This window comes from Rhamphochromis longiceps, linkage group LG1 (assembly GCF_057381845.1).
Source record: "Rhamphochromis longiceps isolate RC_006_pf linkage group LG1, R_longiceps_female_GT1.1, whole genome shotgun sequence".
Classification (NCBI taxonomy): domain Eukaryota; kingdom Metazoa; phylum Chordata; class Actinopteri; order Cichliformes; family Cichlidae; genus Rhamphochromis; species Rhamphochromis longiceps.
This window is the reverse complement of record NC_140557.1, coordinates 6,097,834-6,122,499: the sequence shown is the minus strand read 5'-3', so window position 1 is coordinate 6,122,499 and position 24,666 is coordinate 6,097,834. Positions and strand designations below refer to the sequence as shown.

The following is a 24,666-nucleotide window of genomic DNA, read 5'->3' as shown; positions in this document are numbered from 1 at the left end:
GGCAGTTTGGTGTTTAGAGGTTCCCAACATGTAAACTATATTTTAATGAGCAATGATTTCTCAGAAGTTATGTGGAAAAAAGAATTAGGGACTTTATGTTAGTTGAAACTTACAATACATCCTCATACGTAAACGACAAAACAGCTATATTGCCAGTAAGACCCAAACACTCATGAATCTTTCCACATTTGCAATGCTAACGACACTAGTAACAAGACTAAACGTAGTATGGATGGTAATGGATGCTAAACTGCATTTGGTGGTTAAAGATGTGATGGTAGAAGGAAAATGTCTTCCGTCTGCAAAAAGCTTCTCATCTGTTGTATTTGCTAGCACAGTCACAAGCCCTGCTGGTATCATCACCAGTGCGTCTGAACAGTTTGGACATGATACATGCACTCACTAACACGTCTGTTGGAGGCCCCCTGAGTAAACCCTCTGCGTTGTGCTGTTAGTGTGTCAGTGCAGATAAGGCTCATGTAGAGTTTGGGTCAGTTTTCATGTCTTGTGACTAAATTGAGGCAATATTTTGCTGCTTCTGTAAGTTTGCTTTGACTACAAAGGAGTTCACAAGGCCAGTGTGTGTTCTGTCTATTAAATGGGAGCATGCAAGTCATTGAAATTATCGCTGGTATTGTTACTGATTGCAGAAAGTTGTTGATTTTGGCTTGAATAGTGGTAGGTAGGTGATTGTTTTTTGTTCGTATTGGTTTAGTTGTTACTGAAAGGTTGAGCTTTGGGTTTAAATGATCAAAAACTAAAGCAGCGGTGGGTAGGTTTGTCTGAAACTATTGTTTCTATTTGTCTCCTCAAATGCGAACACTGTGGTTGGTTGGGTGTTTTAAACATTGTACATTTCTTAGGAAAGAAAGATCAGTGATTTGGAAAGCTTGAACAATTCAAGGGCATCTAAGTCCTCTACTAAAGTGACTATAAAAACTCTGACCAGAGTTGTTTTTGTAGCTGCTGTTTCACATCACTGGTGGTTGTTTGGTGAAAGAGCAGAAAGTTGGTTTGCTTGGATAAGCACAATGTCCCTGTGTGGTTAGTGGTGGCAGTTTTTCAATGGCATTGGGTTTGGTTGGTGTTGGTAGCATGGACAAAGAAACTGTGGGTGTTAAAATGTGGCCAACCCTTATGTGGTTTTGTTGAGTCTGCAGTTTTTATCACTTTAGCAAGATACTAAAGTTTAGTATCTCAAACAATTAGGAATGTGTCACGGTGCTGGGTCATGTGACCCAGTGTTTGAATTTTTATGTATCTTTTGTATTCATTTGTGTTATAGTTTAACTCATCTAGTTGATTTCTAGGTTGCAGTTTAGTCCTTTGTTTCTTAGTCCCTTTTGTCATCTCTCCCTGGTCCGTGCGTCCACTTGTCATGTTTCATGTCTGTGTGGCTCCTGTTGTCAAGTTTGTGTCATGTCTATGTCTCTGTGTTTCCTGTTTTATTTTGGAAGAGTCTGTGTTTTGTTCATTGTAATTAGTGTTTCTCTCCCCTGTGTTGTCATTATGTTTCATTCTAGTCAGCTGTGTCCTCATATGTCTCCACTTCCCCTGATCATGTGTGTATTTAAGTCCTCAGTCTTCCTGTGTTTGTCGTCGTGTCATCTGTGTTACATCCCTCATGTCGTGTCAGGTTAAGTAGTTTCAGGATTCTTGTGCAGTTCATGCTTCTGTTAGTGATTCATGTATTTCATTGTTTCGTCATGCACTCTGCACAAGGTCCTGTTCATAGTCATTGCCAGTCTTCCTAGTTTGTCATAGTTAAGTCAAAGTTTTCCCAGTGTAGGTTCTAGTTTAGTTTCGCCTCTGTCCTTGCTGCTTTATGTTGCCCCTATATCAGCCATAATAAAGGCTCGCCTTTTGTTAAAGTTAGTTCTGTCTCCTCGCCTGTGTCCGCACCTGGGTCCTCCACACACTCTCCACATGGTCTGCCACTGCTGATTTGACTCGTAGGTAGTAATTAAGGTTACTTGATGGCAAAAATGCAGCCTAAAGACACTTAAACCATATAGATGTTGAGAAAGATCTTAAGTAGAAAATGTGACATCAGAACCACTTTTGCCCCAACTAAAATTAAATTGAAGTATTGATTTTAAAACACTGACTTACGGATACATTTTTCTGACATTGGGTATCTGCTTGCTCATAGATTTACATCCCTCCTTTTGTCCCCCATCTTGCAATAGCTGACTTTATGCATTGGACAGTTAACAATCAGAAGGTTATTTTTAAGTTAGTGGAAGCGTCCCAGAGCTGTTTAATGTGGATTGAACCCAGGAGGTGCTTGGCGTTGAATGGTTGATGGTAGATTCCTTTCAACTTTAGGAAATACCCCAAAGAAAATACACCTGTCAAAATCCATTATCCCAGATGCTGATAGACTGTGATGTTTCTCAAGAATCACAGGTGGACTTAATACATTTTGCCAAATGGGCTGAGGAGTAATAGTTACCCAACCTGGACTAAACCGTGGTTGGATGCAAAAGAGACAAAGCTATGCTGAATACAATCCAGTGCAGTGTTTTGAAATGGTTTAAAATAACACACTAGGAGCTGACTATGTAAATGCATGTCAAGCAAAACTTTTCACCGCAGCAGGGAATTCTTATGGGGTTGTTTTAATGATAGCCTGATGCTTCTCCTGTAATGGGCATGTCTGCATTCATTCATCCATTAGTCTCTGCCTGACTTGAATGTTCAAATAAATCTCTTGTGCAGAAAAGGTACCTCAGAATCACTGGGCTGTGTAAAGGACGTGGTTAAAAAAAAGAGACACATCACAAAAGAAAATGGAAATTGTCCCTTGCATGAGCATTATATGATCCAAATAAAAGTGTGCTCATCCAGTTCAGAGTAGAAATGGAATAAAGCGTTTTGTAGGGTTTCTAGAATCTTCTCATTAGTAGGTAGTCTGTCGAGCAGCTCGAGTAAACTTGAACGGCCTAAATAGGCTAATCACATTGGCGGTTGTCTTGCATTTAGTCTCTTACAGTGGGGTTCATAACAAATGGGTAATTTGCTTTGGTTTAGAATGCGCAAGACATAATACATGGATTACTGGAGGTCTAATAATCAGTCGACATTTGAGGGAATACGTGGGTTTGGTGCTGAAAAGACATGTAGATGAACCAGTGCTAAATATTTGCCTTACTTAGCTTCTTAAATATTTAGTGTTCCTTTCTGTTTAGTATGCAGTAATGCTATATTCTCTAAATTAAGCTACAAAGGGCGGCTTAGAGCTTTGAGGAAGGATCTAAAGGTTGCTAGTGTCACTCCCTTGAGCAGCTGGGAAAACGCAGCTGTAGCCTGGTGGATGACTTACAGTTTGATAAATAAAGGTTAAAAGATAAACTTTCTCTACACAGCTGTCACCTTTTTTGACTGAATGTTTTCTTGTCTGATAGATCCTTCTGCAGGGAAAGAACCCGGGTGTGGTATGGGAGTACACTTTGCCTCGCACTGAGAGGAAGCCTGATTACAGCTGGGGTGTGGTGCGCTCGGATTGCTCTGCTCCCTGTGCCGGAGGTGAGGCAGTTTTTATTTGTATGTCCATCTGTTGATGCCTGGATAAAACTAGAGGAGTTCTGTACACAGGATAAGTAAATTAAATTAACATTTGCCAAAATCCACCACTGAACTGCAACAGTCAAATCAAGCTATTACTTTAATTGACAATGTAGCAGCAAAGACTTCAAACTTGGAATTGATGGAATTGATCATCAATTAAATAGCAAATAAACTAAGAAGACTTCTTTTAACATCTCAATTTGAAACAAAATCCCCAGCGTTTTAAAATCTGCTCAGGATTTGGAATGCATCAAATCAGCCCCTGATGAAAAGCCTGAATGGCATAGCAACAGAATCTAAGTTGCTTACAATAAAAGAGAGGCAGAAATATGTGCAGATGTACTAAAAGTGATAAGGAAAAGTTGTGTGTGTGTGTTTATAGGTCTGATTTTTCTGTGTGTGGCTGTTTTTGTGTTGTGTATAATACCCTGATGAACAGTGTTCCAGGAAATGTGCTAAGGTTAATGAAAAGCACCTTTGTCAGACTTTCTCCTGAAAGACTCACAGCTACTATCCAGCTTACTTGTTAGTGAATAGCTGTTGTGTTTAAGGTACATGTAGTTTCATTTGCCATGCCTCTAGGTGCTGCGACAGCCGGCAGACCTCTAGACATATTTTTTGTGTTGATTCATGACAGTTAGAAAATTTAAATTTGACTTTAAATGCATCCACATTGCAGGGATGAAAAATAAAGATCCTTAATTACCTGAAAGAAACACATTACGATTTCTCTGCTTCTCTCTCCCTGTCTCTCCATCAGGTCGTATCTCAACCAAGGCTATCTGTTTGCAGGACCAGAAGGCTCAGGTCAACTCCAGCATGTGTAATCCCCACACCAGGCCTGCACTGGGCTCCCATCTCTGCAATACGCAGCCTTGCCCTGCATAGTAAGTGTGTGTGGGTCAAAGAATTTCTATGTGTACAGTTGGCTGTGGGATATGTGGCATGTGTCTTTATGCTGCCAAATTTTCAGGAACCTAGGGCGCTGTTTTTTTTTTTTTTTTAATAGGTGCGCACACACACACACACACACACACACACACACACACACACACACACACACACACACACACACACACACACAAAAATACTGTGGTTGAGCTGTCTAGAGGTTGCCTGTGGTCTATTTGCTGTGGCTAGCCAGCACTCCGCTCAGCCTGTGTTCTTCTTGTCACTATCCTCGTCTTTTCTTGGCCCACTTTTTTTTTTTTTTTTTTTGAGAAAACACATGAAAGCCCACTGCATCTTGTGCTCTTTTGGATAAGTCTTTGTTGCCTTGAAGTGTTTTCTCCAGCTGTGTCTCCATGTGAGTGTCAAGTGTTGGTAACTGATCTCTTGTCTACATGTATGCCCTGATGATTTTCATTCTTTCATTTAGACCATTTAGTTTAAACAATTTTAACATGGCCTTTTAACCCGTTAATGATCCTGAGACCTAAAAATGCAAAATATGAGAAAAAATGCTACATTGTTTTTGATCACTAGAAAGAAACTTTCCGAGCTCATGCTTCATCTGAGCTGAATCTACCGCTGAAGTCACAGAGGTCATGTCCATATTTCTGTCAGTGTTTGTAGTGAAATAACAAAAAGAGAGGGCTTCATTGTGGAAATGTAGTTAAAAGCAACCAACATCTTAGAATGCAAACTCTTTAGATTTTTAATATGGATTGTGACATTTTAGGCTAAATATCAAATTATGCAAATGCAAAAAAAAGAAACAAATTTTAGGCAATGATTTAACTAAAAAGGAAACATTGGGGTTGAGATGAAAAAATAAAGAAAAGCAAGGCTAAAGAGCAGGAAGAAGACATCAAAGCTGGCTCTGAACGACTGCTGATTTCTGTGCATACCCTCTCATATATACTCAGCCCAAAGCTTCCTGCATTTCTCAGTAGCAAAACCATGGCTGTGTTTTATCTCCTTGGTCTAGACACTGAGCCTAATGGCATGCATTTTTAAAGGAGACAGTGCATTTTGGGACCAATGCAGCAAGCAAAGGAGGAAAACAGGAGATAGTTCAGTGGAGTAACAAGTTGAAACAGCGCTGAATAAATGGCCCCTCTTCTACAGTATGTAGGGCTTTGGCTCGGGGAAATTGAGCTAGCTTGATTTACAGCATTGCTCCAAAGAACAGGCAAGAAACTGTGTCTTAGGTTCAGAGAGAGTACTCACTCATGCACATGCAAACACACACACAGAGAAAAGCAACATGCCAACATAGAAAGGCAGCATGCATTCTTATAGTTCCTTTTCCAAATGCATAATGCTGGAATCATGTATTTCTGGTCCAAACCGTGCTTTAAAAGTAGAAATATAAGCTGCTTCTCTGATCTTAATGATGTTGTTATTTTGTTCACTATTAGCCATGCTACAACAAGTCCAGACTGAACTTTCTCCTGTGTCAGGAGTTGAATAAGCCAGACAGCTATCAGTTACACCTCCAGCATACAGCCTCTGTTTCTTACTAAGTTTCCCACCACCCGAGAGGACATTTCCTGCTCCTAATCTTGGGCATACCATTTCTGCTATCTCGGTGAAAGCTATTAAACAGCCTTGTTGCGTGTCCCATCCGCCTCTTTTTGCTTAGCGCAGAAAATGGTATAAATAATTACTGTCCATGCAGGGAAATAAATAAGCTTGACACCCATGGATTCTATTTTCTACAGTAGCTGACAGTTTTTCTCAGATGGTTGTGAGTATGGGCCAATTTATGGATGCTACACAGGAAGCAAGTTGAGTTGAGTGAGCAGCATGAAAGCTTTAATGACTGCATTAAGACCTCCAGGATGTATGGGCACGCATTCAAGAGCCCAGCAGAGAAAAGAAAAATTGACAATGAAGTGGATGCATGTGTACTATGTGAGTGAACATCAGTGTTTGTGTGTGTGTGTGTGTGTGTGTGTGTGTGTGTGTGTGTGTGTGTGTGTGTGTGTGTGTGTGTGTGTGTGTGTGTGTGTGTGTGTGTGTGTGTGTGTGTGTGTGTGTGGAAGGAGGGGTAATGTGAAAGTGCCTGTTTATCTCTGTGACATGTATCTCGGGTGCTGACAGGCCTATCCATGTTTTATTGTGCAGAGATGGAAGGATTCCCATGGGGCCAGGCCAGTCTAGCCATGCAGAGCCAGTCAACCCCCACCCCAAGCCCAACGCTCACAGCCTCACATAAAATACACACACAGCTTCACCCGTTCACTCTTATCTACTCCCTTTCTTTTGCTTTAGACCTGTTCTCTCTCTACTTTGCGGGGATGCTGGACTGTGATGTTGCAGCAGGTTCCCATAACATGGGGACGGAAGGAGAATTTTAATAAGTCAGTTCAAACATTTGGGCTAGCTTGAAATTAGGAAGAGAATCCTCCTTTAAAGATATTTAACTCAGCATGAACATCAGTTTTGTAAGTGCCAACAAATCAGTTCAAACGATCTATGTACCAGGCATATTTACCACTTTTTAGGATCTATACTGCAAAGTTAAGAGTAAAATAACTTCAACATGAAAAGAGCACCTTTATCTTATTACTCTTTTCAACTTGCAACAGCTTCTAGAGCTCACTGAATGTTTGTGAAGAGACAAAGGACACAGTAAATGCATTTGCTAAAGGACTGGACATGTGTGGGAAATGCAAACCAGACAAGCAGCTTGTTAAAGAAGGTTGGATTGTGGTATATAATTATGCTTAGGATCTTAAGAAAACCACACGGCTCCAATATTAGAATTAGAATAGTTCCATTCACTGGTGGTACCTGGTCTGCAGCCATGCAAGTACCAGAAAATATACAGTCGAGCTTTTCAGAACCTCCTTTGCAGCAATGTGCTGTTCTTACCTCAGGTAATGAAACATTTTAGAGATACAAATTACAGCTAGGTCAGTGGTGGTTTGCAGTGAAGCGGAGTGGCTCTTCAGCCACTTTCCCCCAATGATATATTGTTATTTATAAGCCAGGAAAAACAGCAGGGGAAAAAGCAAAACAGTCCACAAGCCAAAAAATCCCAAACCATTCCTTTTGGGTCCCACTGGTTGACATCTATCCCATTTCCAAATTGTAGTTTAGTCCCGCAGCTTCATTTGCCTGTGGCATTTGAACAAAAATGAAAGCATTTTTCTTCCCCTGAAGCAGGTCGGTGGTATGGAGGAATGGTCCCTGTGGTAGCGTGTTCTCTCAGAACTGGACAGCGCCATCTGCCCATCCCTCCATCTCCCTCTTCTAAGCCTGTGGTTGTCAGACCACTCATTTGGTGAAATCTCCCCCTACAGCCCTGATGCCAAGACAGAAACTATTTTAGACATAACAGGAGGCTTTTCATCAGTGGTGAAGCAGGATTTCAAAAGGACAAAGAGCGAAGAGATTAGAAGTAAGAAGATGAGGGCAGAGTGAACAGGTGAAAGAGAAATAAATGAGCCAAACAAACCAAAGGGGAAGAAAAAGTGTTGCATGTTGTGGTTGGCCTTGAGGAACTTGAAAAAGCTGTCATTAAGAGTCAGGTATAGAAATGGTTTTCCTGTTTAGTTTCATATACAATGATAAATATGGAGATTGATCGAACTGCAGAGACATGAAGATATATTCTGTTTTTCTTTTATTGCTGATAACCAGCTCTGAGCCAAGAATCTAACTTAATGAATTCATTTTTTTAATTTAACCAGGGTAGAAAGGGCTGTTTTACGAAGCACAACAATAAGAACTTTTCAGAGATGTTTGGTGCGATGACAGCTTGTATTTCAGTGGGTAATTGAGGTTTATTGGTAAAAAGGAAGTTTTTCTTTCCCACTCATGCACTTGGGAAAAGCACAGAGTGGGATTGTCAGTTTCTATGATATTGTAAGGTCTTGAACTTGGAATATGCAGCTCTGTGAGACAACTGTGCTGAATGGCACTAAAGTAAGATGCAATTAAATAAAACTCAATTTCTGTATTTGAGCAGTGACTGAGGCAAACCTTCCATGTTTTCTTAAATCTCCTCTGCTCTCTTGGCACAGTTGGGCACCAGGAGACTGGGGTGCTTGCAGTCGGTCATGTGGTGGCGGTCAACAAACCAGGACACTGCGCTGCATGAGGAAGGTAACCTACCAACGGGAGGAGGTGGTGGCGCACTCCTTCTGCCCTGTAATCTCTCCGGCCCAAGTCCAGCCCTGCCACACCCAGTCCTGCCCGCCAGAATGGAGCACTGGATCTTGGTCACAGGTGGGTTTGTAGCAACATTCCAAAACCACAAGAGCAGCGTAGCTTTTAATTTTGACAGTCCACGTTGACCTAGGATGAATCGCTATGAAGTTTTGTACTGACATTTACGATCCCTGCAAGTCAAATCCTAATGACTTTGGGAACCTCTACCTTTTCCTTTATTGCCACATGAGGTTTATATTCATGGTTTAAGGAAAATATTTTGGCAACTACTAAATGGATTTCTGTGACACTAGTTACTGTTATTCATGTTCCCCATAGGGTAGTCTGCAATAACTCTGCTGACCCTTCACCTAACAGTCAATCTAGTGCCATTAACAAACTCAATGTTAACACTTAGCAAATGTCCGTACGCAAACATGTTAAACTCAAGAATTAAACTGTTGTGCTCTCCATGGCATTACACTGATCACATTTAGAACACAGTAGCACTGCACAGCTTCAGAAAGCTCTTAGCAAAATATTGAACACTTTTTTCTACACACATTAAGAGCGACCGTGGCTCAGGGGGTTGGGAAGCGTATCTGTAACCGGAAGGTCGCCGGTTCGATCCCCGGGCTCTCTGTCCTGGTCGTTGTGTCCTTGGGCAAGACACGTTACCCTACTGGTGTTAGCCAGAGGGGCCGATGGCGTGATATGGCAGCCTCGCTTCTGTCAGTCTGCCCCAGGGCAGCTGTGGCTACAACCGTAGCTTGCCTCCACCAGTGTGTGAATGTGAGAGTGAATAGTGGCATTGTAAAGCGCTTTGGGTGCCTTGAAAAGCGCTATATAAATCAAATCCATTATTATTATTATTATTATACCAAGACGATCTGACATTTTATTTACTCCTGTGCATTTCCCACCATGAAAAAGGCTTTAGGTATTGTTTTATAAATTTTGGTTAAAAAAATGAGTTTATTTCACTCATAGGTGTCAATACCCAGTCTTTGCCTACTCTATTGTTAAGTCATTATTTTTTTACTAAAAGGGTTAGAGGTTATGAGGGATATCTGTCATAGCTAATTTATTTTCCTTAAGTGCAAGTAAAGCATCACCAGTGTGTGGTCAATGCACACTGGTATGTCTCTGCCTGACAGAACCCTGTCTGTGTCTAGGAAGGTACATATTCACTCATACACTGAGTTTCCTTTTCAAGCTGTCAGTTGTTTCACTCAAGCTCAAACAAATGCTCTGCTGCCCTCTGTTGGATTTTTTTGCCTTTATTTAGATAGGTGGGTCCCATTAAGATTATTTTCCTATTTATAGGAAGTTCTGGATTTGTGGAACACAGTACGAGATAAATTACACAATGTAATAGTCTTTACTAGTAAAGAAAGATCACTTGTCAGGAACATTAAAGTTTTAAAAAAATTCAGATTAAAACAAATTCTTACCCTTTTCTATATTTCACCTCCTGTCAAAATTAAGTCCTTTGTGTTGTTTGACATATCTATTTAAGAACTAACTGTATCCATCTAGTAACATAGCACATGCTTAAATAACGACACAGCTACATAAGGTGGAGTCAACTCTTTTATAAGCAATGAGTAGTTATTCGCTGCACAGAACTGTTTTGTTTCTTTGCAAAGCATGGTCTTGATTACATTGTTTAATGATCTGGCTAGTTGATGGATTTGGCTGGTTCCTCTTTATCTACAGTGCATCACATAATAGACTGAGCCTTTCAGTGCTCATATCCCTGTATACAATATTAATAGCCTGGCAGCACATCTGATACTTTGTAAACTGTTCCAGGTTGTTTAGCTGATGTGACCTGTGCAGTCCGGACATTCAGCTGCCATTCAGCCATCATTCTTCGGGACACTCAAATTGTGTGTTTGCACTATTTTGTAACAGCAGCCTGAGTTCAGTTTGCGGTCAGGCAGAGACAAGGCCAGCGTCCCTGAAAAGATCAATCGGAGCTTTTAGTGACAAGAGGACAACTGGGATGTGTATAGTTGTGAGTGTAGATGCTCAGATGTGTGTGTCTGTTCTCTAATAAATTAATGCGGTGTGTTCAGATAATCTGCCCTGATGGCTGTGCTCCTCAGTCCCAGTGGGGCAGTTCGACTCTGCTGTCCATCTCTCTGCAGTTCACATGGAGTTTACAGAACCAATGTCTGCTGTTAGTGAGGACTTTGATGAGTTGGGGTCACATTCATCCCAGAGTTATTGGTTTATTGTGTTTAATGACAGGCCATAATGTGCTGCCATCAAACCAGTGACCTTCTGTTTGCTTATCCACCATGTGGTGAATTAGGAATGCATTAACAGTGTCTGTGCCAAGGATTTAACTGCTGTTAATATGGCCTAATGTTTAAATGTGATGGAAGCTGAAGGTTAAACCAATCATAAGACTATAAGTTACAGTGTATGTGCGTACAAGTAATCTGTGTATGGCCATTAAACCTTTGCTTAGTGAATCATTAATATCCCAAGGATCATCTGTAGTTTTGACTTTTGCTCCACAATGACTTTTACTTCCTACTTGTCCGTGTTCAGTGCTCCAAGACCTGCGGTCGTGGCCTGAGGAAGCGGACCGTGTTTTGCCGCAGCACCGATCCAGGGGCCAAAGCTGTGGTGGTGCCCGACAGCATGTGCAGACAGCACCACAGACCCAAAGCCCAAGAGACCTGCGTCCTGCGGCGTTGCCCTAAGAATGAGAGGCTTCAGTGGATCCCCACTCCTTGGGGAGAGGTAAGAAAAAAGGACTCATGAAACTCAAGAAAAATGGAAGTGAACTGAATTTTGAGTTCAGATCTGCAGTGAGGCATTTCTATTTGTGGGTCAGTTTGTTGCTTATTGGTGTGTCTGTCTCAGTACAGTGCGACAGATGAAAAAGTAGTGTCCTGAAACTATATAAAACATCAGGAATAAACATTCTTTTTTTTGATGTTGGACCCTCAGAATAAAGAATACAAAGCCCTCTTTCTAGCTTGCCCATTTTTCAAAAACACTTAACAATCATACAGGGAGAAATCTATCATAGAACAGAGAAAGCAGTTTCACAGCCAGCAGCCTCAATAGACCAGAATGAAATGCAACATGTTTCATCTGGAACTATCATTACTCCTCTGCTTCATTTCCCCGCACTGCGCTTGTTGAAAATAATACTGGCACAAACAAATTGAACTGGGAGTAGAGGAGGCAGGTTGGGGGAAATAAGTAACTCTATATATTTTACAAAACTGAACATCTAACTTTTTGTGACCTGTGGAAGATGCATTTCTGCAAAGAAACTACCAACAACCAAAATCAGGGAATTAAACTAACCGTAGTGTTTATAATTCATTTCATTTCACACATTATCAGTACATACTACCAATGCGCAAATTACAGTAGGTGACCTAATTAATATTTTACGATCTGCTGTGGTGAGCGCAGCTGAAAGATGATGTTTGAATATTGAGAGATGAAGAAAACAGTACAATAATTATCTACACCTGAAGCCCTTTTTTGCATTCTTTTTACAAATAGCAACGTTAACTTAATAATTGCAGTGAAAAAAACAAACATCTGTGAAAAATCTTGGCTGTGTTAGTGAGATACTCGAGCCTCTTGCACTTCACTCTGCTTCTCTGTGGCTGTGTGAGAGGGAGCTGCCTGGGTCCCGCTCACAGCCAAATAAGCTGAGAGTGAAAGAGAGAGAAAGTGAGTGAGCGCAGAAGGACAGAAGCAGTGTGACCACAAATGACAGCAAAACGAGTCTCATTTTTCAAAACCAAAAAACTTCAAGCTCCTCTTTTGTGCACATATTCTTCTCATCTAGCTCCAACCTCTTTTTCATCCTCCCTGTTGCTCTTCAAGCCTTCAGTGTACTGAACCTTGTAGGCCCTGAACCTTTTCTAGCCATTAACAGGGTGTCTGCCTGGCATGTTCAAATTGCCCACCGTAGCCTTAGGAAGTGCAGTTTTGGAAATGTATAACATGTATAGTCAGAAATGTTATAGATTGTTTCTGCTCGACTAAACTTTGCGTGATGTGACTTTTATTTGCCCCATTGAAAGTACTTAGTTGTTAGTAAATATTTGTTTTGCTATACACTTGGAGCCATGAGTGTGAATGATAGGTGGTTAATGGGGTCCCATGCTTCTGAAATGGATAATGATTAGCAGCGGTTGCTACTTTGTGACAGATCAAATGTGTTGGCTCACTCGATACTAATACTGAGAAGTTTCACCCAGGTGAATCTGTGGAAGTCAGTTCAGATAGGATTTTTTTTCTGCATTTGTGCCAAAGATGGTCATATTTTTACCTGTTGTAGCAGAAAGCCGGGCTGATAAAACACACAGGTGACACAAACTGTCTGCTCATCTTATATAATGACTGAAAAATACACAGTAAAGCATATCAGGGTTTTCTTTTTTTTTTGCTCCTTAACTACAACAGTAAATGAGCTTGCGGTGTCTGTAACTACAGGAACCATCCCATCACTTACAACCACTCACAGAGTTCATTTTCTAAAGCTGTCCCTCCTGCTTGCACTCTGTTTCAGTGCTCCAGGTCGTGTGGCTCAGGCATCCAGAAAAGAGAGCTTCACTGTGGGGAGAGAGACTCACAGGGAGGGTATGTGCCTTCAACTACACACTAAGACATCCCTCATACTTTAATAGATCTGCACAGATACTTGAGACCCCACTGTGCCATCTGTTTACTATCATCTGAGTCAGAATTTCAATGTTTTTCAAATGAGAAGCTCTGTAGGTATAGTCATTTTGAGCAGATAGCCTGTCCTCTCGTTGCACAGGTATGTGGCGTTTACTATACGGAGGTGCAGGAATATAGCCAAACCTTTGGTGGATCTTCAGCAAGGATGCAACCGAGGTCCATGCCCAGAGCTCCCTTGGGTGGTCCCTGGAAGAACGACCTCAAGCGTAGTGGTCTTAGGCTGGTACGCCTCTCCCTGGCAGCAGGTAGATTTTCTTGTGCTTTGGTTAAATGCTATCTACATCAAAAGATTTTACGGATACTTGTGTGTTCAAGCTGAAAATCTCACAGTTTGAAGATTTTCTACCTTATATGACACAGTATGATTACAGCTTTGATGTGTTAAAGTTACACTGCTAAAAATATAAAAAGGGACACTTCATATCCATTTGTTAAACATCGTGTCAAGAAATGTTATTTTATCTACCTTTAAAGTTTATTCAGACTGACCCATGTTGCACTACTGCCTCTATGGGTCAGCTCACATCAGCAACACATCCTGAGCCCTCGACTGTCACACAGAGTTGGTCTTAGGTCAGTTTTCACTTAAATCGGACTAAACACGGACTGCCATTGTCGGACTCTGATTGGTTATGTCATGAGGCATGTGATACTGATGTAAAAAGTGTAAGAACTGCTCAAAACCTGATTTCATTCTTTTTGAACTATTCTGTCACAGTACTTGTCACAGTAAAGATTTATAAGTTGCACACATTGTAAGTGACAGATGATTGACTAGAGCAGCCTTTTATTGTTAACAGTACCCAGCATGTTCAGTCCTTGCCATGCAAATCACTGATATCAAATGGAATGCTGCCTTGGCAGTAGGTATACTGAAATGGCTTAGTGGGCTTCAGATTGAACTTGCTTTAACTTGTGTCCACTCTAATATGAATGGGTTGGACACACCACTCTAGACTCGGGTGATATGTACACCAGCTCTAAAAATTGATTTATTTTCTATTTCACTGTCTCTGAATTGACATTTTTTCGCTTTTGTTTAAGAGACTCTCTTCAGTCTGAGTCTTTTGCATAAATCATTAATTGTTACTAATTGTCATAATACCACATTCAAGTGCCCCCCCCCCCCCCCCCCCCCCCCAAGAAAACTAAGTGGCAGACTATACAGTGTAGGTGATGTAAGTTTACAGATGTAGCAGAGGTCTTAGCCAGAAGTGGAACTGTGGATATGTGGGATAGGCCAAAAGATGTAGAGTCTTTTGGGGTACGGTTGTGTCGACTATGTGTTACATCATCTATTATGCAAAACGTCTTAAGGGCAACCTCTTATAGTGCAGGTCTTATTCTGCTTGATCTCAAGCTTGTGATCCTTGTATGATTCCACCAGAGAAGATATCTCTTGACACCTGCTGCAGGGCAGGTACATGGTGTTAGGGTTGTTTGTTTTCTTCATCTGTTCTTTGTCTCTGCGTAGAGTTTTCTTCCATTCTTTCCCCTCCCTCCCCTTATCCCTTTATTACAGCTGCTTTTCCTCTCTCAAACTTTTTCCCCTCTTATTTGTATGACTGTGCTTCCTCTTGTATCTCTTCTTCTCATTTGTTTCTTTTCTTTTTGGCTCACTGCCTCTTCTCTCCTGCCTTTGTCTCAGTGCTCTGTGTCCTGTGGCGGAGGAGTCCAGACTCGATCCATCCAATGTCTTCGACAAGGTCGCCCCGCAGCTGGCTGCCTGCCACACCAGAGGCCCGTCACTTCTAGGGCATGCAACACGCAGTTCTGCCCGGCTGCTCCCCCGGCTCCAGCACATCGCTCTAGCAGCCGGGTCACAGCTGCTGGACCAGCACTGAAAGGTATATTTCTCCGAGGGAGCAAAGAACAAATTTATTCAGCATCATTAAATGATGACCATATAATTACAGACATGGAGGAGATTTACTATTGAGATTTCATTCAAAGACTAGCAGCCCAAGAGTTTGCAAGAGTTAGCATCATACTGTATCAAAGTAATATGGCAAACCAATTAGTTAGCATGCCAACACACTAATGTGTAGCACACTTCAGTTTGTTAGTATTTTGCATGTTAAGGAGCTGAACCATTTCTCACCTTTTCGGTGGCGATGACTCAGACAAGAGAGCATTTGGACTATTAATTGGAAGGTTGGTGGCGCAGTCCTCATTTCCTCCAGTTTAGGCGTTCTTGAGCAAAATAGTGAACTCCAAATTGCCCCTGATGCATCCATCAGAGTATGATTGTGTGCATGATAGTTAAAAAGTGCTTAAAGGCATAGAATTAAATGCTGTACGAACGAGTGTTTGTAAATGGCTTTCAATAACAAGCACTGTATAAGTATCAGTCCATTTATATTAGCAGGCCAGTGTGTAACAGTTATTAACATCATTAAACACTGGCCTATACACAGCTTAAAACCAGCATGTTAGTATTGCCATTGGGAGCATATTAACATGCTGACATTAGCACTGTGTGTGTTGGTGTTCAACTAATTAGTCACTGAATGAACTGAAAAACAAAAAAGTTTAGCAATAATTTAGTCAAATGTTTTCTGGTTTGCTACTTTCTTTGCTTTGTTTATTCTCATATCTTCAAGTTAATGTTTATTCTTATAATATGTATAATAGCATTGCTTCTTTTTGTTTTCTCTTCAGAAGAACACTGTGTGGATCACTTCAGCTGGTGCCACTTGGTCCCTCAGCACGGCGTCTGTAACCACAAGTTCTATGGAGAGCAGTGCTGCAAGTCCTGCTCCAGCAAGAAGCCATAGAGCTCTGACACCTCTGAGTCCACAACGGCCAGCCTCGAACAAAAGTGCTGCTACGGAGGCCATTCAGGGGCAAATACCCACTACACACAGGACTGTGCACAGCAATGTGTGTTTTCTTCCTGGAGTACTTGACTAATGCATTTTGTATAGAAGTGAAAGAGTACATACACAGACTTTGTTCAAGAAGGCAACGTGGCTGCTGATGCTCTTCTGCCAAAGTGGTGTCATCAGGTCAATGCTCACATTGAAACTGGAAAGACAGTGAAATCCAAACTGAAGACTTGTTGTAAAATATATGTATCTTGATATTTTGTGGAGTATTTTCCTCTTGAAACCCCTGAAACTAGAAAGCCATCAGGACAACAGGAAAGAACAATAGTGTGATTAGTTATATGTTGTGCATTTAAAGGCATCTGGTTTCGTATGTCTTTGTTTAAGTTATTATGGGTCCTAATATATGATTTTACATTTTGTGAGATTTACAGTGGATTTGGGACATGTTATTTTTGTGTTTTGTGCCAGTCACCCTTGCATTCACATGATTCAGTTTTATATGGGGCGTTAGTAATCAGGTGAACTGCACTTCTCCTTCACATGATGTCCACTTGTCCTGTTTACTACTCCTGAATCGCACCACGTCACATTCATGTCAGTGCTATTTAAACATCCGTATCTGTGTACCTAAAATATGTTATTCAACTGCGTTGTAAGTGGTTGTATTTTTTTTTTAATCTCTGCTTTATCTTTATGGTAAATAACTTCACCATCTGTCTGCTTTTCTTTTCTTCACTGCATTCTCTCTATCGATTACAGCCACAATGAGGTGAATAATGAGTAAGGCTGTCTGCAAGCCTGGGGGAGAGTAGAGGAGGGTGAAGAGGGAGAGAAGAGGATGATTGCTCGGTAAGCGTGGGTGCAGTCTAGATAGCAAGGGGTTTTGGTTATTGAGAGAGAGTAGTGTAGGTGTGTTCTTCACAGAAGTCTGGTCAAAATATAGAGACGTGGCAGGTTGAGCTTGAGATAAGAGATGATGCACTCGTGTTCATTTCTGTTTTGATTGGGGCACAAAACAACATAAAAACAACATATATGCAGTAGTTTGGTTGAAGGGAATTTTAATGGCTCAAACTCTAAAAGCAGACAGTAATGTAAAATAGACTGACTGATTTATTGGCAATCCAATATTAGCTATTGGCTGGTCTCTCAATATCTACATTTATAACAACCGATAAATACAATTTCTTAAAAGAGATCAAGGAAGAAAAGCAAAAACACCCTTGAACCAATATGAAATCAAGACGTAAACAAACCAATATCTATTTCTTTAAATAAAAGAATCTGCAAACATGATTGATCAATGTATAAATAGTCTACAAACTCACCTATTATGCTATTTGATTTACCCCCTTAAGAAAACGACTAATAATTTGAGACTTCAGGTAATACTGTATTTATAGATGTATATAAATATACAGTATAAAAACGAAATTGTAGTCAGGCTAAAATTTTCTTCGTACATAAAACTGTTGCCTGTAGTGACAAACCAATGAAAAAATGTGATGCATTTTAACTTCTTGTTTTTTTTTATATTTCCCCCACATCTTTACAATTCACTTTCTCTTCTCTGATCAGTCTAAAAAAAACTTGTTATTCTCACTTTGCATAAGACCACATAAAAGAATTAGCAAGGTTAGCAACTAACTGGTAAACACAGGAGACCAGTAGAGCAGTAAAAAGCAGCATATAATATTGTCATTTTAAAACCTGTCTTAATTTATATTTAGGCAACTTGAAGTTAATGGAACAAATATGCATGCAAAGTGAAAGTAAATCAATGTGTCTTTACCTTTGGAAAAAAAAAAAGGCTCTTAAAGTGCCTGACTATTAGCTAGTTGGTAATGGTGGCTGTCAATTTAAGTACAGAGTAAGCCATGTTCAGCTTATCAGAACCATGACTGCAAACAAAAACATTAAAGCAACCCTTTGATGTCATCACAAAAGAAAACTGTTTCCACACTAAATATGCTAATTTAATCATTTTTAGTTGTGAGAAAATTGATGAAGCAACTTTAACGTTTGGCATTAGTGTTGTCTTGCATTCTATCCCCATGAGCACTGTGATTATTGCCCAGTTGGACACTTCATGCCCATTATTTGTCTGGCCACTCAGTGGGAATCTGCTTTCACTATTATTGGCCTCTTGGCAACTTCAGACATTTGATAACTTTTTGCCCCTCTCAAAACTTTCATAACTAGAAGCATGCTGAGATTTATGCTACTAAACAATGTTTTTATTACAGTGATTATGCCACCCTTTCTCGCTCTGCGGGGTCTGCGATTGCTCTTTAATCAAACCGTCTCCATGAATCATGAAGCCTGGAGTCCTCACATCGTCTTGGCTGCATGCTGTTTACTGGCATGCTGTGAGCCAGACACCACAAGCTGGGGCACATGCACATACACACAAATATGATGGCTAACATACACACAATTAACTTGTTCACTGAGCATCAGGCTGACTGTGAAGTGTGTGGGTGAGAGCATGCTTTTGGAATTTGGGCATGCATACCCTTGTTACATGGTTTCCCAGCTGCATGCCTGCATTTGCTGCTTGGATTCATGCATTTACAAGTGTGTGCCTGTGTCTTAAAGGGTGAGTGTTTGTACAATACATATGTATGTCCCTACAAGCCAGCCTGTGATGTCTACATCGCAGTGGGGCAGCAATTTTACCGCTGAGCTGATGTGAGAATTTCTATATCTCCATCCTGCTTTCAGTTCCAGATGGGACTCAATTTCCTCTGCCCATATTGGTTCATAATGACATATTTTGATTATCTTAGCATGGGGAGCCACATCAACCCTTGGCATTACTGCCGCGGAGAAATAAAGAGATTGCGACTCAAATAAAAATGCAGAAATGGAGGAGTAGCTCTTTATTTGGCATCCTCACTTGAATTTGGATTTGTTGGGTAATGTGCTTGCAACATCAAAACTTAAAAACTTCCCCAAAATATAAACAGATAATTCATCACTTTAATCAGACAAGTTTTTCTGATGCACTCAGAGCTTAAACAAGTTTAGTGTATGCTGGATAAAAAGTGTTTGCAGAGAATTATATGACAATATTCCTAAAAATGTTCTAATATCTATCTATAGATACCAGAAGTCAGTATTAATAAGTTTGATTAATCCCATCCTATAGGGGGTTGTTGACAATGATAATTTCAGGAATTGACAATGCTCACCTGCTACATCCTGTCAATCAATGCAATGGAACCAGATGTTGGCATTTTAGCCACGGAGGACAAGTGTGCAAATTTTACACCATAAAAATACGTTTTTATTTATAGTAAATTCTGATGACAGATTGACTAAAATTTGGCAGTAGCAGTAACATCTGTTAATGAATTTAATGATCTCAGAAATATTAAATCTGGTTAACTTAAACCTGATATGCTTCCATTAATGTGGCAGTTTGACTCTAAGGGTCATGGCAACTTTGTATACTCCAGCTCTATCAGGGAAGTTAAGAAGCACAAAACAGCAACAGCCAACCTGATGGGGATATCTATTACAGCCATCGGAATGACTACATTAAAGGGAAAACAGACAAACCTTAAAAATCCATTATTAGGCAAAAACTTTAATACCACATGATTTTGACATTAAGCTGTACTTTGAGTTTAATGTTTAGCATTTTAGTATTGTTGCCTAATGCTTATAAGGATGCTGATGCTAGCATTTTGGGAGCACATCTGTGCCTTGCTAGAGCCTCAGTGAGCCACTAGCATGGCTGTGGCCTTGTTTAAAATTCATCACATCTGTTTTCATGTCTCCTGAAACAACCCGCCGCTATGAGAAACCTTGTCCAAAGAAAAAGAAGTGTACCTTTTTTGGAACCTGGTACACAATGAGCACACTGCACGAAAGTAAATGCCTGCCTTGGTCTGTCAACTCCAAAATAGGCCTGTCTCTCTTAATACTTGAGCTACCCAGGCTGAGTGATGCAGGTATTTCTTTCCTGTTTCCTGTTTTCCAGTTGGCAAAGCACCAGTTGTTGTCGGTCCAGTTGTAAGTCAGGGTCGGCTGTTATTTTCAGCTTAGACATTTCTCCGCTAGCTAAGTGTCAGGCAGGCCGGCTAAGACCGTCGTTTGTGTGCACTTGGCAGGCAGTGAACCCTGATAGGACCTCTCACAACTGACAGTCAGTCTAATCACATCTTAACAAAGTTCCATCTAAGCCTGTGTATGAGTGTCTCTGTGTGTGTATGTGTGTGTGTGGACTGAGAGAAAGTGAGAGTGATCTCTCTTTCTTGCAGGGCTTACTCTGAGGGCAGGCTTCACAGCAAGTGAAAGCTGTCATATTTCAACTCCACCTCTCCCATCAGTACCTCTGTATCAGACAGAGTTCACGAAGCACGTGCCCACACATACAAAAAGATAGCAGACACACACTCTTACCCCTTTCTTCGTCCCACCATCCCCTCTATCTCTCCCACACACACACACACACACACACACACACACACACACACACACACACACACACACACACACACACACACACACGATGTGGCTGCCTGCACAGGGGAGCGCCTGGTATTTGCTGCAGGGTGATTGCAGGTGGATCATGGCATTGGCAGGGCTTTAGAGGTGTGCAGTTGCGTGGGAGTCGCAGTGTGGGGCTCATTCGTTGCTGCCAGGCGTCTCCTCTAACGTTAAGAGATCTGCGAGGAGCAGATCTAGGTGATTAAGAGCTCAAAAGACGACTGGCAGCTCAGCGTCAAGACAAGCCTTTGTGTCTCTGTCATGCTGGATGATTTAAGAATCGAGTAAAGACCTGTGTATATATGGCTCACGCATAACTAAACCTCCTCAGCTCTGGCGAACCCTCACCCCCGATCCTTGCCCATCACATGCTGCCAGCCTGTCTCTCATTAGCTTTTCTGCTATCCATCTCCATCTTTTTTTAAAAAACATTTTCTTCACCTCACCTTACCTTCCTCTTCCTCTCCCCCTTCGCTGTCTCACCTCTCACTTCTTTCATCTCATTACCCTTGCTTATGCTTTTGTAAACTCTGGAAAGTTTGTAGTGTTTGGCTTTTGAAGCGCCTAAATCACTTTATAATGCCGCATGCTGTGTGTTTTCTCTCTGCTGTGTCACAGCTGTTGTATATGCATGTCTCAAAATTCATTTTTTAATTAAAAGATCAGGAATCTTCCGGGGTGTTTAAATTTGTGAGAAAGCAAAAAAACAAACAAAAAACCCCAGAAGTGTCCCTTGACCCCTCTCGACTGAGAATCATCGATTACGTGAGCGTTTTGTTTTAAAAACATTGCACCATCCCTGTTTGTCATACTGCAGCAGAGGCAGCACTTATTCCCCTTGGCTGCTCAAGCACCACTTTTACAAAATATAATCCACCTGTTCATTTGCTGATTACATGAATGCACTGATTTGCTAAGCATATTTCGAGCATTTTTTTACTCATCCCCCTAAGCGCATAGAACCTTGAATGTGGACATTTTCTTATTTATTTATTTTTTGTTTGCTTTTTTGCTCATACCAGCTTATTCTCGCTCTTGATCTCTCTCTGGTGCATAAAGGTTTTCTGAGCGTCCCTGCTCAGATCCATTGAGTAAAAAGCTTTTACTTAACATATTTTCTCCTTGAGGCTATGAATATTATTGATCTGTGTGTTTGCTGCAACTCTCTCTCATCTATCTTCCTTTGAGCGGCCGGTTTCTCATCATTTTCCCCTGAAATGTAAGAATTGATTAGAATCCTTGGGGCCCTGTAGGCACCAGCTGCAGCCATGCCCACCTGCCTAACCTCGTGACCTTGAGCAAACAGCATCCAAGTGGCTGGAAATGGACTGAGCTCCTTTTATTGTATCTTTGTCCTTTTTCAGATTTATTCTTGTTGTGTTTTTGTGTGAATTTATAAAGATGGAGCTCTTCTACGTCATTCTGAAAGAAGCGCACATTTCTTCCGCTACCTCCTCTTCCCTGGAGACACACTGCTATACAGATTAAGTCATGTAGAGTACACCCACATGTATACAAGTATAGTATGTACACATGCTACACATTTTACTCTGTTTAATGAGCTGCTGGTGAAATCTATGCGCGCTACAACATCTCCTCAGTTCTTTGTCTGACCACCAGAGGGCAGTGCCCACTCAAAAATTCTGCATTCAGTCTTTGAGTCTCTTTGTCCCTCCACGTTAAATGCAAATTCCAAACCATATAAACAAAAACAACAACAACAGCAAAATAAATCACTTTCTCACACCTAGATGTTAGATGTATGCAAATGGTCTCCCCTTTATTTCCTTACACTAAACAAAAGCAATGACTTCTCTAACCTCCAAGTTACAAAGTTAAACTCGTCGCTACTATATGCACATTCCCAAACTTCATTTCGACAGGCGTCATTTCAATATTTGTTCCTCAGACTGTCATATTTTATTGATGAACTGTGAGCTCAAGCTGGCCACGGGGAATACAATTCCACAACAGATATGTAAATTCCAACCTATCAATTTTTCAGACCTTTTGGTCGGCAATGCCAGCTAAATCTCTGAGGCCATCCTTCACTTTGCCCCTTGTGGATAAAAAGATGAATAGGCGAAAACAAGCCAGGCTTGATTTTTAGACCACCAGTGATTTCCTAAACTAAATGAAGCACTCTCCGCACGTTGAGGGCAAAGCTGAATTATAAATAATCAGGGGGAAACGTCATCAGACGGAAAGAAACAAGGTCAGAACTATTACCAATTAACTGTTACTTTTTTGTGCAAGGCCAGCAACAAAAGTGTAAAGGAAGGAGGGTGAAGCGCTCCCCTTCACTGTGGAAAAACAGCCGGGGAGTGTGTGTTGTAGGTAATTGGCCAAGGTTACAAACCTCAATAAATCAAAGCCGTGCTAGTGCTTCAAACAAGGACAAAGCAATGGTCGCATTACAGCAGATACATTATTTTCCGACATATATTTCAGTTTCCAGCATCCTCGTACATGATTGTACTTCCCACGTACAGCAAGCCGCACTCCCCCTTACTCGACCTCTCACTTTATGTTCTTTTGTACTGAGTGGCACACTTAGAAGATAAAGAGCTTCCACATCAGGCTTTCCTACAAGACTTTCATCTTAATGAGGCCTTCATGAGACTGAACGGATTGGTTTGAAAGTGAAAGAATGTCTTCTTGAACAAAACATCTTATTCGGTCGAGGATTTGCTTTAGTTGCTAGTTAGCTAAATTAAGAGAATACTCTGAATCATTCTGAGAGGGCAAATCCCATCACTGCAGGGTACGGTTGATCTCTGGCAGCTCTAATTGGTGTAATGGATCAGACAAAGTTGATAAAATGCTAAAAGTTGAGCTACAAAAAAGTAATTTGATGCTGTATTTTACTCTACAGCTACATTTTGTAGAGGTGTTTGGGGAGCTGGTTTGCCTTTCAAATCAAGAAAAGCTCTAAAATCAACAGAAAGCTTCAAAAATTGCTCTAAAAAGGTGCTAAAACAATCTGTGTGCAGTGCAGTGTATACTAAAGCTGGCATCTTTAAATCAGTGAAAAGGGAAAGCACTGACGGACGTACTTTGTGACGTCTTGAATAGCAAGTAGAACCAATTTACAGCTGTTAACCCTGCATGTGTGCGTATCTGAGCACGAGATCCTCTCGCTGTGTGCATTTGTGTGCAGACAACAAAGTTGCACGGGAATAAATCATAACTTTTTCTAAGACAATAGTGACAATTCCAAGTAAATCTCAGCGCGCTGAAGCGTCTGTCGCTGTCAAGCGCTGCTCTGAAATGGAGAGGTTTTTCTATATATACAGACAGAGAGGGAGAGAGAATGAGAGAGACAGACAGAGATGGAGTGAGAGAGAGGAGTCTGACAGATTTCAGTGACACTGTGCCTCACAGCCACTTCCTCAGTGCTTTTTACCCACTGCCTCTAGTGAAGCATACACATGAAAGTGAAGTAGGCATCGCATGCACCCAAAACGGCGAACGGCACCATTAAAGATACAAAACAACTGTCACCTGAAGCCAGAGTCAGTGCATTTGACGTTTTTTCACATTACCATCAGCAGTTTGTTTAGACTGAACTTAAACTGTGGGGATATTGCAAACAAAACCAAAAAGAACTCTGACACACATCCATGCAACTGTAATATCAGCACAATAAATAAATCCCATTTTACAAATGCTTTTCTCTATTAGACGCAGCACTTGTAGCAGCCTGGAGTATATACCCCCACCTCTCTTTTGTTCTCTCCGGAGTTGTATAAACCTCTGTCGACAGCAATCACATCCGCAATAGATACAAATCCAAATGAAACAAATCAATCTAACTGCCTGCCCCTCTTCCTCTTCCCTCTAGCTTCTCCCCCACTTGCCTCCCACCAGCAGAGAAAACTGTGCCCATAAAAGTGGAGCTCAGATTGGAAAGTTTGTTTCCATTTGGGTAGGGTTT

General features: G+C 41.1%; 1 protein-coding gene across 3 annotated transcripts in view; it reads left to right on the top strand.

Moving 5' to 3' along the window:
• adamts18 (ADAM metallopeptidase with thrombospondin type 1 motif, 18) overlaps positions 1 to 22,102 on the top strand; it is a 60,458-nt gene extending 38,356 nt beyond the window's left edge. The window contains exons 15-22 of one of the 3 annotated variants that reach the window (XM_085414126.1): positions 3,408 to 3,528; positions 4,331 to 4,457; positions 8,547 to 8,751; positions 11,236 to 11,430; positions 13,229 to 13,299; positions 13,481 to 13,646; positions 15,050 to 15,248; positions 16,063 to 22,102. In XM_085414126.1, coding sequence (XP_085270252.1) covers positions 3,408 to 3,528; positions 4,331 to 4,457; positions 8,547 to 8,751; positions 11,236 to 11,430; positions 13,229 to 13,299; positions 13,481 to 13,646; positions 15,050 to 15,248; positions 16,063 to 16,178 — 1,200 coding nt within the window. In that variant the 3' untranslated portion in view covers positions 16,179 to 22,102. The remainder of the gene's footprint in view (positions 1 to 3,407; positions 3,529 to 4,330; positions 4,458 to 8,546; positions 8,752 to 11,235; positions 11,431 to 13,228; positions 13,300 to 13,480; positions 13,647 to 15,049; positions 15,249 to 16,062) is intronic. The other 2 variants (XM_085414035.1, XM_085413958.1) reach the window with 2 other exon arrangements.
• The last annotated feature ends 2,564 nt before the right edge of the window (positions 22,103 to 24,666 follow it).